Raw genomic sequence first — 14,188 nt, forward strand, 5'->3', positions numbered from 1 at the left:
GAGAGAGAGAGAGAGGAGAGAGAGAGAAGAGAGAGAGAGAGAGAGAGAGAGAGAAGAGAGAGAGAGAGAGAGAGGAGAGAGAGAGGAGAGACAAGAGAGAGAACAGAGGAGAGAGAGGAGAGACAAGCGAGAGAGACAGAGAGAGGAGAGACAAGAGAGAGAGAGAGAGACAGAGAGAGGAGAGACAAGAGAGAGGAGAGAGACAGAGAGAGAGAGAGACAAGAGAGAGGAGACAGGAGAGAGAGAGAGAAGAGGAGAGAGAAGGAGGAGAGGAGAGGAGAGACAAGAGAGAGACAGAGAGAGAGGAGAGAGACAAGAGAGAGGAGACAGGAGGAGAGGAGGAGAAAGAGGAGAGAGAGAGAGAGAGAGAGAGAGACAAGAGAGAGAGACAGAGAGAGAGAGAGAGACAGAGAGAGAGACAGGAGAGAGGAGGGAGAGAGAGAGAGAGAGAGAGACAAGAGAGAAGAAAGAAAAGAGGAGAGACAAGAGTGAGAGACGAGAGGTTTATTTTGGCTACAGGATTCTATTAAATGATCGAATGATACACGGATGAAATGGTTTAAAACCATGGATTTAAAGTGTCCAAGAGTTACCAAGCTCTTGATCTTAATTACCCATGATGAATATCAGCTCTGCCTGTGAGTATAAAGAGACCAGTGGAGCAGACTGGCAGTCTTTGTAATCACAGGTAGAGCGGATATGTAGGTATGATATGGGACAGAGAAATTATACAACAATATTGTATGAATTATAAGATTACATTAAGGCACAACATTTCACATCGCTACTTTTGGTGGTGCACGTTTATTCACTTCAATCTGTCGTCACCTTTCTGAATCACATTAACAACGACCAACAGTGTAGTCTGGGGTCACGTTGGATCGTCTGTGCGCTCCACCCGTACAGGGATTCATCTTTGGGGAAATGTATTATCAGCTATTGTAATAATTCTGCCTCATGAACATTGGCAAGCTTTCCATTTTTGCACAAAATGAGTTCCCTTCTATCACTAACATTATTGTTTAAGCATTTTTGGTTGAAATTAAATTTGAGGTAATTATTTTACGATTAACCCTTTTCTCGCCAATGACGTGTTACCACGTCATTCCTCGCCATGCGTAATCTGCCAATGACGTTTTACAGCGTCTTTGAGATCAATATTTCAAATTTCTGTCATGGTATTCATATTTCACCCACGGATCCTTGACTGGTGCTGTAGGACTCCGCTCAACTCTCCAACGCTTCAATACCGCCACCTGGTGGCCGATCGGCGAGTTGCCAACACCGGAAGTCACACCGGAAGTGCTTGGTGTCCCCCCTATTCCATCTCGACACACTGGATAATCGATCCGTTGCCATAACTCAATAAACAACATTATTTGGACGTATATAGTATTATACAACCCGGAAATGGTTAACCTAGATCAGGGGTCAGCAACCTTTTTGACATGGAGTGCCTGTTTGAAATATAGTTGTAACTAGTGTGCCTCAACAATATTCCATGCATCGTAATTTTTTTTTCTCATAATCAGGTATTTTTAATGATAATTTTTACATTATTACATCATTATTGTTATTGTTATTATTAACAATATTATTATGATGGTTGTATCAACCCTAAATCTGAGTTGGGGGGGGGGGGGGGTGCAATGCAGACAAACAGCTGCATACAGTGCGACCATTTCACTCACATTTGCCCATTCATTTTTGGACACATCACACACCATCGGTACTGTACGTGTGCTGTCATAGCTCCACCTACAGGCCTAATGGGGAACACCAGGAGAACACCAGGATGTGAATGGAGGGTGAATGTGAGGTATATCGTGTAAATAAGTTTTGATTGATCGCAAGACTACACTGTACATTTTTTTTAAATAATAAGTTACCAGAACTTAAAAATATTGAGTTCAGTTACTGTGCATTAAGGTTTTCAATTTTTCAATCCATAATAAGTTAACAGAAAAATAAGTACACAACCAAATTTTTTCAACCTAATAAAACTATGTTTATTGTCATTGTTTTAAGAACACAAGTTGACTTGGTAATACTCACATTTTGAGTAAAAAAATTGCTTTTAACATGTGCAATGTTCAATGAAATAGAAAAATAAATAATAAAATGTGTTGATTAATCCCACTGGTCACAATGGTGCCCGTAATAATGTTTTTGTTATAAGGCTCTGCAAATGTTACTGAATGATGTAGCAATGTATTTCCAGCTAAATTGAAATAATAAACAAATAAAGGGTCTCAATTAAATATGTGGTAGTAAAAATAACCTGTGGGAGGATTTCAACAAGATAAATGCGACAACAGTGCAAAATATTTCACTATAATATTTCAAAGCAAAAAAAAGAAGAAAAAAAAAATGCAGGCACGCGTGCCTAGGGTTGCCTACCCCTGACCTAGATCAACATCCCATAATAGCGATCTTTTTGCTCCACGCTCATCACCCAACGCTACGAGGAGACTGGGGTGAGTTTCAGCCTGTTTGTTTACCATTTTCGATACAAACTGCTCTGATCTATATATCACCCATACGACATGAATGATTTAACGTCGGCCACGGAATTATAAACGACCCCCCCCCCCCCCCCCTCCGGTCAACCGCGCATGATGAGTCATAACGTCTGGGACCATGTACAGTTGAAATTTTTTATCTGGCGTCAATCGGTATCAAACTGCATTTGATGATCTAATATATGCATTTATGGCTATAACTCACGTTCTATGAAATACTGCAGAAAACGATAAAAACATATTTATACTCTAGACCGTATTTTTGTATGAATGTATGCATGAAAAAGTAAAACATTCCTACATCCTGAACGATAGATAATCGATGTTGAATGGGCCATAGTAATGTCAATTTAGCAATACAATTTAAAAAGTTATAGCCCTGCAAAGAAGGTGAACATCTCCATAGACTTACAGTGCTGGCAGAGAGGCTACAAGGATGAGAATAAGCTCCGGCAGATAAAGGGTTAATTGTGATTTTTTTCATGTTGAGCTATAGATAGTGGATGAATACACACAGAGAGGTACACCGTGCCAATGTTCATGCTTTATTTGTTTTAAATGAGACGATTTAGAAATGTGTCCGTTGGAAATACATGGCGATTTCAAGCGAGGTGGACCGGCCGGACACAACAATGACGTACCCTAGCAGCTGACTTAGAACTGGTGCGGACCAGGGGAATCCGACTGTTTAATTAAAACAAAGCATCGCGAAGGCCCGAGGTGGGTGTTGACGCGATGTGATTTCTGCCCAGTGCTCTGAATGTCAAAGTGAAGAAATTCAATGAAGCCACGACTACACCTCCCTATTACAGTGCATACAAGTCTACTTCAACTACAGTAAACACAACGATGCTACTTAGAATCATGTCCTAACTAAGATCTGCTGAAATGCATAGATATATAGAAGTCCTCATCTTGTTGATAAATCAAACGTTATCGAAATCCAGTCGGGAGAGAGACGACAAGTTGAAATCGATGCGGCTACATGGGTGTAACCGGAGCGCCCCCTAATGGTTGAGTATTGTTATCACGCGCGTAACCCGGCAACAGATCTGCCCGCCGTCGGAAGGCCATACCAGGGGTTCTCAAACTTAATTTTTTTTTCTCCTCCTTTTTCTGTGATTTGTCTCCCATCCCAATTTCCTCTTGTGCCAATTCTCCCTCCCCTGTCCTTATCGTTGCTCGCATGTGCCCCCCACTGGCCGGTGGTAGGGAGGATAGAAGCCTTGCATCACATGTCCCCTCCGCCTGAATGCCTTCTACAACAGAACTGCATTTCCGCGTCTCTGATTGGCCAGGTCATTTCTGGTCATGTGACATGTACGCCCAATCGTGGGACCGCAAGTTTCTACCCTGGTTAAGCTTAGGCGCTCGTTCGAAGTTGGTTACGGTTAGAGTTTGTCTTAGAGCGTGACGATAGAACGCCAGGTAGTTTGCAGGCTGTTAGACCCGGAAATAGGCGCAGAACTTGCTGTCCCACGATTGGCGCACATGTCACATGACCTGGCCAATCAGAGCGCAAAACTCGAACGCGGAAATGCAGTTCCGTCGTCGAAGGCATACACGCGTCCCCTCCGATACATGTGGAGGCAGCCAGTCACTTCTTTTCACCTGCCAGCGCGGACTCTCATTGGCGAGGTGTAACGTGTGGGAGGCTCACACTACCCCCGCCACTTCCTGTCTTTGCTGTGCAGGCGCCCTGACCGACCTGTAGGAGTCGCTGTTTACAACGACCAGACTACCACCCATCGACTTCCACCCTCTAACTCTGCCAATTGAGTCAGTATGACGGCCGGCCCAAGCCGGAGGCAACGCTGACAACCGGAGTCGATACGGTGTCTCTTGCGTTGGTGACCAGCGCAATGTCCGCTGCGCCACCCAGCCGCCCTGTTCTCAAACTTTTTTATACCATGACCCCATTTTATTTAGGATGTTTTTTGGCGACCCCACACTTAAATGTATTTCGTAATTTCAAAGTGGAATTAAGGAATATCAAAATAAAAGCACACGTTGTTGAACTTGATCATGCATATTTATTAGAACGGAGGGAGTGAGAGTCAGTGTCTGGTGTAAAATCATTTAGTCTCCTGACACAAAGAAAAAGAGCGGGAACACAGTCATTACATTTAGGGATACATGAGTCAACTAGATGTTTAACTTTCCTTGACATTTGAGATAAGATAGCAGGATGCCAGATGTTCCTCACGATAATAATCGTTGGTGCAATAAACTAAGTTGACCTTTTGTTTATTTGTTTATTTATGGATCCCCATTAGTCTGCACCCATGGGTGAAAGACTACTCTCCCTGGGGTCCTAACATGGTTTAACCATTTTAACCTTTCTGTGAGAGAAGACTATTTAACATCACAGACTAAAGCATGTGAAGAAATAAACTAAACGCATGAAAGACATGAAACACAATGTATAAAATGATTATGAATATAATATAGAAAACATATAATTATGATATTGTCAGATGTCAGACATTTCTTCTTATACAGTATCTATAGGGAGGTGTAGTGGTTACTTCCTGGTCTATAGGGAGGTGTAGTGGTTACTTCCTGGTCTATAGGGAGGTGTAGTGGTTACTTCCTGGTCTACAGGGAGGTGTAGTGGTTACTTCCTGGTCTATAGGGAGGTGTAGCGGTTACTTCCTGGTCTACAGGGAGGTGTAGTGGTTACTTCCTGGTCTATAGGGAGGTGTAGTGGTTACTTCCTGGTCTATAGGGAGGTGTAGTGGTTACTTCCTGGTCTATAGGGAGGTGTAGTGGTTACTTCCTGGTCTATAGGGAGGTGTAGTGGTTACTTCCTGGTCTATAGGGAGGTGTAGCGGTTACTTCCTGGTCTACAGGGAGGTGTAGTGGTTACTTCCTGGTCTATAGGGAGGTGTAGTGGTTACTTCCTGGTCTATAGGGAGGTGTGGTGGTTACTTCCTGGTCTATAGGGATGAATGAATGAATGAATGAAAACTTTATTTAACAGATTGCAGAATGGGTACAGTACAGTACGGCTCAATACATACAATTGTTAAGGGGATGCAGACCTGAGAAAGACGTTTGTCTTGTTTCCATCAGGGTCCCCCATTTTCAATTCATATAGACATATATGACATACATGACATACAGATAGTCAGTACTGCTACATCTATACATTTATGACATACCAGATTTGCAAATACAGTACTGTTTGTGATACAGAAGGAGTCAAGAAAAGGGAGTATATACATTTGACGTAGAAACTGTACATTGGAGGTTGGGTGGGGGGGGTTGGGTACATTGGGATATTGACAACCATACTGGGTAATTTACATTGGAGGTGGTTGGGGGGGGGGGGGGGGGCGGGGGGCATACTGTATAAACAAGTAACACTGTACATTGAGGGGGGGGGGGGGAGGAGACACTGTACAAACAAACACAATTGTACATTGAACTATTGACAAAACCATACTAGGTAAATGACTGTACATTGGAGGGGGTTGGAATGATTGGGTTAGGATATTTACAGGGGCCAGTGTTGAATTGCAGTCTCCCGTAGGTGTCCCTTGAGAGAGGTTTTGAAAGTGGGTAGTGATCCACATTCCTTTACAGCTTTGGGTAATAGGGAGGGTCTATACTTCCTGGTCTATAGGGAGGTGTAGTGGTTACTTCCTGGTCTATAGGGAGGTGTAGTGGTTACTTCCTGGTCTACAGGGAGGTGTAGTGGTTACTTCCTGGTCTATAGGGAGGTGTAGTGGTTACTTCCTGGTCTATAGGGAGGTGTAGTGGTTACTTCCTGGTCTACAGGGAGGTGTAGTGGTTACTTCCTGGTCTATAGGGAGGTGTAGTGGTTACGTCCTGGTCTATAGGGAGGTGTAGTGGTTACTTCCTGGTCTATAGGGAGGTGTAGTGGTTACTTCCTGGTCTATAGGGAGGTGTAGTGGTTACTTCCTGGTCTATAGGGAGGTGTAGTGGTTACTTCCTGGTCTATAGGGAGGTGTAGCGGTTACTTCCTGGTCTACAGGGAGGTGTAGTGGTTACTTCCTGGTCTATAGGGAGGTGTAGTGGTTACTTTCTGGTCTATAGGGAGGTGTAGTGGTTACTTCCTGGTCTATAGGGAGGTGTAGTGGTTACTTCCTGGTCTACAGGGAGGTGTAGTGGTTACTTCCTGGTCTATAGGGAGGTGTAGTGGTTACTTCCTGGTCTATAGGGAGGTGTAGTGGTTACTTCCTGGTCTATAGGGAGGTGTAGTGGTTACTTCCTGGTCTATAGGGAGGTGTAGTGGTTACTTCCTGGTCTATAGGGAGGTGTAGCGGTTACTTCCTGGTCTATAGGGAGGTGTAGTGGTTACTTCCTGGTCTATAGGGAGGTGTAGTGGTTACTTCCTGGTCTATAGGGAGGTGTAGTGGTTACTTCCTGGTCTATAGGGAGGTGTAGTGGTTACTTCCTGGTCTATAGGGAGGTGTAGTGGTTACTTCCTGGTCTATAGGGAGGTGTAGTGGTTACTTCCTGGTCTATAGGGAGGTGTAGTGGTTACTTCCTGGTCTATAGGGAGGTGTAGTGGTTACTTCCTGGTCTATAGGGAGGTGTAGTGGTTACTTCCTGGTCTATAGGGAGGTGTAGTGGTTACTTCCTGGTCTATAGGGAGGTGTAGTGGTTACTTCCTGGTCTATAGGTAGGTGTAGTGGTTACTTCCTGGTCTACAGGGAGGTGTAGTGGTTACTTCCTGGTCTATAGGGAGGTGTAGTGGTTACTTCCTGGTCTATAGGGAGGTGTAGTGGTTACGTCCTGGTCTATAGGGAGGTGTAGTGGTTACTTCCTGGTCTATAGGGAGGTGTAGTGGTTACTTCCTGGTCTATAGGGAGGTGTAGTGGTTACTTCCTGGTCTATAGGGAGGTGTAGTGGTTACTTCCTGGTCTATAGGGAGGTGTAGTGGTTACTTCCTGGTCTATAGGGAGGTGTAGTGGTTACTTCCTGGTCTATAGGGAGGTGTAGTGGTTACTTCCTGGTCTATAGGAAGGTGTAGTGGTTACTTCCTGGTCTATAGGAAGGTGTAGTGGTTACTTCCTGGTCTATAGGGAGGTGTAGTGGTTACTTCCTGGTCTATAGGGAGGTGTAGTGGTTACTTCCTGGTCTACAGGGAGGTGTAGTGGTTACTTCCTGGTCTACAGGGAGGTGTAGTGGTTACTTCCTGGTCTATAGGGAGGTGTAGTGGTTACTTCCTGGTCTATAGGGAGGTGTAGTGGTTACTTCCTGGTCTATAGGGAGGTGTAGTGGTTACTTCCTGGTCTATAGGGAGGTGTAGTGGTTACTTCCTGGTCTATAGGAAGGTGTAGTGGTTACTTCCTGGTCTATAGGAAGGTGTAGTGGTTACATCATTGTTTCTTCGACCGGTCCACCTCGCTTGAAATTGCAATGCATTTCCAATGGACACATTTCTAAATTGTCTCGTTTAAAACTAGAGGTGGGCATTGTAATAAACACGGAATGTCCAGTCAGGTAGCTTTTGTTGAGGTAATACTTTATCTCCGTTGTAGAGCATGTACACAAGCACCACCTGCAGCAGGCACGTGCACACATAGAGGCCAACGGGTGCTTGAGCACCTGCCTTTTTGAGCCTCATCAAAAAAGTGCCCCTTTTGAAAAAATTTAAAAAAGAAATTCGTTACGCATATAGACTGCCCTTCCAACTGAAAAATGTCAGGATAGAATCAAAATATTAGGTAAAGAGAGAGAGATGCCCCATATTCCATTGCAGTTTGCACGGCCTCCTCAGCGTGCCTCTCCGAGGACCTATATATTTTATGCATAGCGTGGGTGGTGATGATGATGATGATAGAAACCGCTGTGGCGCATACAGTTGAATGCTGGTATTACACTCACTGAGGGACACAAAGAAGTCAAGTCCGATGGGATTTGGGAATCTCAAATACAAATCGGGATTGGAATAAAAAATGCATTTATATTAAACAATACAGAATATACAGCACTTCTTGGGTTATGTAGGGTAAGCACTTATTCCCTCCCCCCTGAACATTTATGGAGATGTATGGGCCTTTTAAGTCAGTGATAAAAGTGTCTTTCAAGGATAAGTGAGCTCCTGCACTGATTATTATAGTTCAATATTCAATATTTGATCACCAAAACCCCCCAAAAACCATAAAAAGGGGGCCCCCCGCCCGAAAAGGGCCCTTAAAAATCGGGATTGCGCGCTACACACGCTCGGTTTATATATACACACAAGTGTAGTGCCCTTTTCAGCCTTTGAGCACCTGCCCCTCTCAAGTCCTGTGCACGTGCACGTCTCAAGTCCTGTACCCATTCTGCAATCTGTTAATAAACTTTTCAATCAATCAATCAATCAACCTGCAGTCAGTAGCGTAAGTCAGTCTAACGTCGTAAAACTCCCGCTCCCGTATATCGCTATGTTACCACACTGACGTACTGCAGGTTACCGTAAACACTAATACTCTGACAGGCATAGATACATTTTTTTATCTAGATTAATCCATCTGCAATCCTGGAGTTAATATAGATTAAAATGTCTCATTTGAAGTCTGCCGAAGGCATTCAAAATATGTGTGTTCTACCCAAATAATGACCAGAAGTAAGTCCTTACTTTTTCTTTCCTCCTTATGTTTCTCAGGCCAGGTGGCCCATTACACCATGAGCCCATCTCCCGTTTCCAAACTGTTTGAAAAAGCTGTTTTGCTATGATAATTGGTAATGAAATATCAAAATAATGTTCAATAAGATGTACTTGTGCTTAATAAATTGTTTTACAATTTAAATCCTCTAATATAGGACGGGTCTTGTATTTACCTCAGCTGCAAAGAGCACCAGGCCTTTTTTAGAGAGAGGCTTATATAAGAGGCAGGCCTTAATTTCTAAAAATGACACTCATGGACATAATCCATTCTATTTTTTAATACGTACATTGTCCGTCTACATTTATTTAGACTAACATTGGTATTTAAATATTGAGTGCAGTTTTGCAATTGTGAAACTGTGGTGGATTAACGTAATTCAAACACTGAAGTTGGAACTGTCTATACTAGGTTGCGGGGTCCGGGGACGGTTTAGCGTGTGGTACCTTCTCGACTCTACCCGAGTCCAGAGACATAACATGCAGGCAATAGCTTTAGCTACTAACGCTATCATAGCATCATGATCTGTAATGTGTCAACTGGACAAAGCCAGCCTCGTCTGCCAACGCCATATAGATAGCGAACGTTATAACGTTTGCAAACAAAGCCAACGTCATCCAGCCGACACCACAGATCTATCTATGATAACGTTAGCTAACGCTAATGCTAACGAGAGGGATTGATTGATTTTATTTAGACATAAACATATACAGATCACATGAGTATTTGCTTTGTCAGGGATAGAAACGAAAAGTCCAGGGCCCTCATTTATCAATGGTGCGTACTCACAGATATGTGCGCGTAACCCGTGCGTACGATCATTTCTAAGCAAAGTGTGAGACTTATCAATTTGAACGTGTGCTTGACTTTGTGCGTATACATACGCACAGCTCAGACCGTGCGTACCTGGCGCCCAGCGGTAGAATATGAAGACTGCATCGGGAAATAAGCTTTCGTGCATTAGTTTGACTGACGTGTTCGGTATGACCCGTAATTCATTATAGTTAATTGTAAAATAGCGACAGTAGTGTAATTATTGTCAAACCCTATAAATAGCATTTGGAATAGGTCTTTCTTTCCGAAAGACCCATTATCGGAGGGGTGCACTGACTGCGCTCCGCGGGGGAACTGTTTTCAGAGATAGGACAGTCTATTTGCTGAGAGAACATAATATTATAGAGTCCGCTACCCGAGACACATTCTCCTTGATTTGTACCGCAAATTGGGACCCAAATTAAGTGTGGAACAAAACGCACATACCATCCCCGTGCACATTCAAGTCCTCTCCACCCTCGGGTCTTTTGCCACCGGCACGGGCCATCGTGATATATTGGAAATGGATCGAGCAATAGACTGTTACTGTACCACCCATGTAGCTGTCAAAGCTCCATCACAAATTATGTGAATAGAAAGGGATTCCACTCAGTCAATGTTGCGATGTGCATTTGGCTGACACATGTTGTTGCTTGTGACCGGGAGGAAGGCACGCATTGTATTTAATTAAATTGTAATGTTATTACTGGGGTATCTGTAATTAAAATATCGCTTAAATGCAGGTGATCGTGGTTATCCACTGAAGCCATAGTTAATGACTCTGACCAACCCCATAGATATATATAGAACACTAGATAGCTTGCCCGCGCTGCCGGCCAATGGAGAGCGACGTCACTGAACCGCCGCCATCTTGCCAGGGGCAGCCTTGAGTGAGAGTGAGTGAGCTGCACAGACAAAATACTCATAACTCGCTGAAATATTGACAGATTTACAAACGGTTTGGTTTATTACAAGCATTATTAACGTGGCTATGATTCAAGCGGTTTGTAAAAAAAAACATCTTTAAATTTTTTTTATAAGTATGCAGTATCATAACTACATCTTTGATGTTTATAGCAAACCAACCCGTTTGTAAATCCGTCAATATTTCAGCGAGTTATGAGTATTTTTGTCTGTGCAGCTCACTCACTCTCACTCAAGGCTGCCCCTGGCAAGATGGCGGCGGTTCAGTGACGCTGGTGACTCCGCCTTAAGCTATCTAGTGTTCTATAGATATCTATGGACCAACCCAACGAACGACCCAACAGGAGTGTAATTATAACGGGCTCACGCGTGAACAAGAGCCCTTTAGAGCGCAGTTGGCCTGCTTGTTTGGCACAGGGGGGGGGGGGCAGACACAGAACACCCACCTCCAAACGCGATTAAATATTGTTTAAAATAAAAAGCGAAATACTATTATTTTGTGTGTCATGTTTCCAAATAAGATTGGTCACAACGAAATGCTTTCTACTTCAATTTGTTGGTTAGAATAGATGACCTCCGTTGAAACTTCACTGAGACTAACAGTCTATTTGTGAGCTCCCGCACAGACGTGATGGAATTCAAGTTCGCATTTTTATTGATCACATAGGCAGGCTACACTACACATGGCGTATAGGCAGGCTATACATGGCAGTGAGATTCATTGTTCTTGTATGCTCTCGTATTATTGTTATAGTATATGCTATTGTCAAGAAAGGAAGTACATTATTTTCAATCGTGGCTTTAATTCGTAGCCGAGAAGCAGTCTAGTCCTAGCAGCTTCATTAATCCCGATCCGTCTCAGCCACAGCATAACTGAGACCGGCTATGGAAACAAATCATAAATAGACTACTGTAAATAAAATAGCCTATAACATTATAAAGGATATAGGCTATAGCAGGGGTTCCCAACCTTTCTTCCCCAGAGCCCCACGATTCCTTGGAGACATATATGATATAGGCTATACTGGTCCGTCAGCGAGGAGATTTAGCCATTTGAGAATAGGCTATTATGGGCATATAGCCTATAAATATTATTAAATGTTTTCATAAGCATAAAGATACAAGGACAACAGTTATATTAACGATCAAGTTAGTTTACTGTATGCAGGCGCGGGGCTCCGTGTGACATGTCTGTGCCATGCTGCGTTATGTGCAAATTACTGTTGCATAATGTAGGCTATGCCATTATATATAATTTATATAGGCCGACATCCGACATCAAATACCTAATACCGACATCAAAATAGATTGTATACCTCTACAAATCATATTAAACCATACAGGTAGAACATTTACGGAAAATCCGTCGCGATTTGGAATCAAATTGACGGAGAACTTTAATCCCTGGGTATTAATCGAACAAAACGAAAAAAAGGCAGTCATATTCCAGCATGGTTATTAATGACACCAATGGCAAACAGTGGTTAACGGTCTTTATTAGTGTTTGCGCTGCCCAGGCAGCAATGGTCTTTAGGAAGCTAATAGATATCATATCCGACATCACCGTGTACAAGTCTGTCAGCCTGTCGCGTATTTCTCCCATAACACGCGTTCGCTCGACTTAGTCAATTTTTCCACATTTCATGGGGGTGTTTCATTACCGTATATGGTTAATTACGGGCGGTTCTATATGCAAATACTTAAAATCGTGCACGAGCGCGGAGCGTAGAACAAGTGGCATTTATCAACACGGAGTACTTGCAGGTGTGCGTAGGACCTGTGTACGCACGTGTGATAAATCCAGATTTTTCTGTGCGTACACACATTCTAAATTCCGTGCGTAGGAACGGAAATAGAACACTTTCTACGCATTGTTGATAATCGAGGGCCCAGGACTTATCTCCATGGTTGTCCCTGGTGTAACTTTAATGTCGTCAGTGTAGCGGAACGGTAGAGAAAGGCAGCACTTAATTTGCATTGGCAAGACCTATTCTCAGACCCAACTTTGAGAATAGATTAACGGCGGCCATTTTTTTATCGCGCGATAAGTGTCCGCCGTTAACTTAGCTCGGTAACAGCGTTAACGGCCCGGCCTTATTTAAAACAAATAAAGCATGAACATTTGCACGGTGTACCTTTCTGTGTGTATTCATCCACAATCTATAGCTCAACATGAAACAATTCGCAATTAATCGTAAAATAATTACGTATAGGCGCGGCTGGGTAGCGCAGCGGACTAAGCGTTCGCCTACCACCACAGAGACTCTGGGATCTAATCCAGCTGTCAGGTAGTGTGATCCTCCCACGCGTTACGCTCCCCCGGTGAGAGTCCTCGCTGTCAGGTGAAAAGAAGCGGCTGGCTGACTCCACATGTATCGGAGGAGACATGTGGTAGTCTTCACCCTCCCCAGGCCGACAGTAGGGGGCAAAAGCGTGCAACGACCAGGAAGGGAATCGGCATAACGACTAAAATTGGGATGGGAGAAAAATACGGAAAAATAGGGGGAGAAAAAATAGATTAAAAAATTATAATAATTACGTATAATTGTATTTCGACCAAAAATGTTTAAACAATAATGTTAGTGATAGAAAGGGAACTCATTTTGTTCAGTTTGGAGGAGGGATATACCAGACTTGGAAGTAGATTTTGATTGGCTGAGGTCTGGGCAAACGTTCGGCTATCGTCAATATCGTCAATTAATAAACAGATTAATCTTAATTTTATTCATAGGACTTACCTAACTCCTATTCGACTGAACCGTATGGGGCTTAAACAAGACCCTCGATGTTCCTTATGTTTAAACGGTGATATTGGTACATTTATGCATATGTATTGGGAATGCCCCCCTGTTAAGATATTCTGGGAAGAAGTAACCACGCTATTATCAGGATTTTTATTTCTGACAATACCTACACTGCCTTCTGTATTGTTGCTGAATAATGTCTCTCAGTTATCACACTCTGTACATGTAAAGAGGCTAATCTTGTCCGGTCTTACGGCTGCCAAAAAGCTAATAGCATTACGCTGGATTTAACCGGATAAAATGTGCCGGAGGGTATGGATTCTTACCTATCTCGATGTGATTTATCTAGAGATATCTACCGCACAAATTCTAGGTGTTATGAAGCCAGCATAGCAATCTGGTCAGATATGGTGGAGAGGATAAAGCATTATATGAACTTTTAATCCTTGGTGTCATACGGTATAATGGATGCTATCCAAGAGGGGTCCTGTGGGGGGGGGGGGGGGGGGGGGGGGGGGGGGAAGAGCGAGCAAGAGCATAGTATATGTATTGTATTGTATTG

At 43.3% G+C, this 14,188-nt stretch overlaps 1 protein-coding gene across 1 annotated transcript in view; it reads right to left on the reverse strand.

Annotated features, from left to right (window-relative positions):
* tmem267 (transmembrane protein 267) overlaps window positions 1-14,188 on the reverse strand; it is a gene marked incomplete at its 3' end in the record, with an annotated part of 40,596 nt that overhangs the window by 5,964 nt on the left and 20,444 nt on the right. The window contains 1 exon segment of the mRNA XM_084338940.1: window positions 8,045-8,055. Within this exon segment, the coding sequence (XP_084195066.1) occupies window positions 8,045-8,055 (11 nt within the window).

The sequence above is a fragment of the Notolepis coatsorum genome (genome assembly GCF_963971535.1).
Source record: "Notolepis coatsorum genome assembly, contig: SCAFFOLD_982, whole genome shotgun sequence".
Taxonomy (NCBI): domain Eukaryota; kingdom Metazoa; phylum Chordata; class Actinopteri; order Aulopiformes; family Paralepididae; genus Notolepis; species Notolepis coatsorum.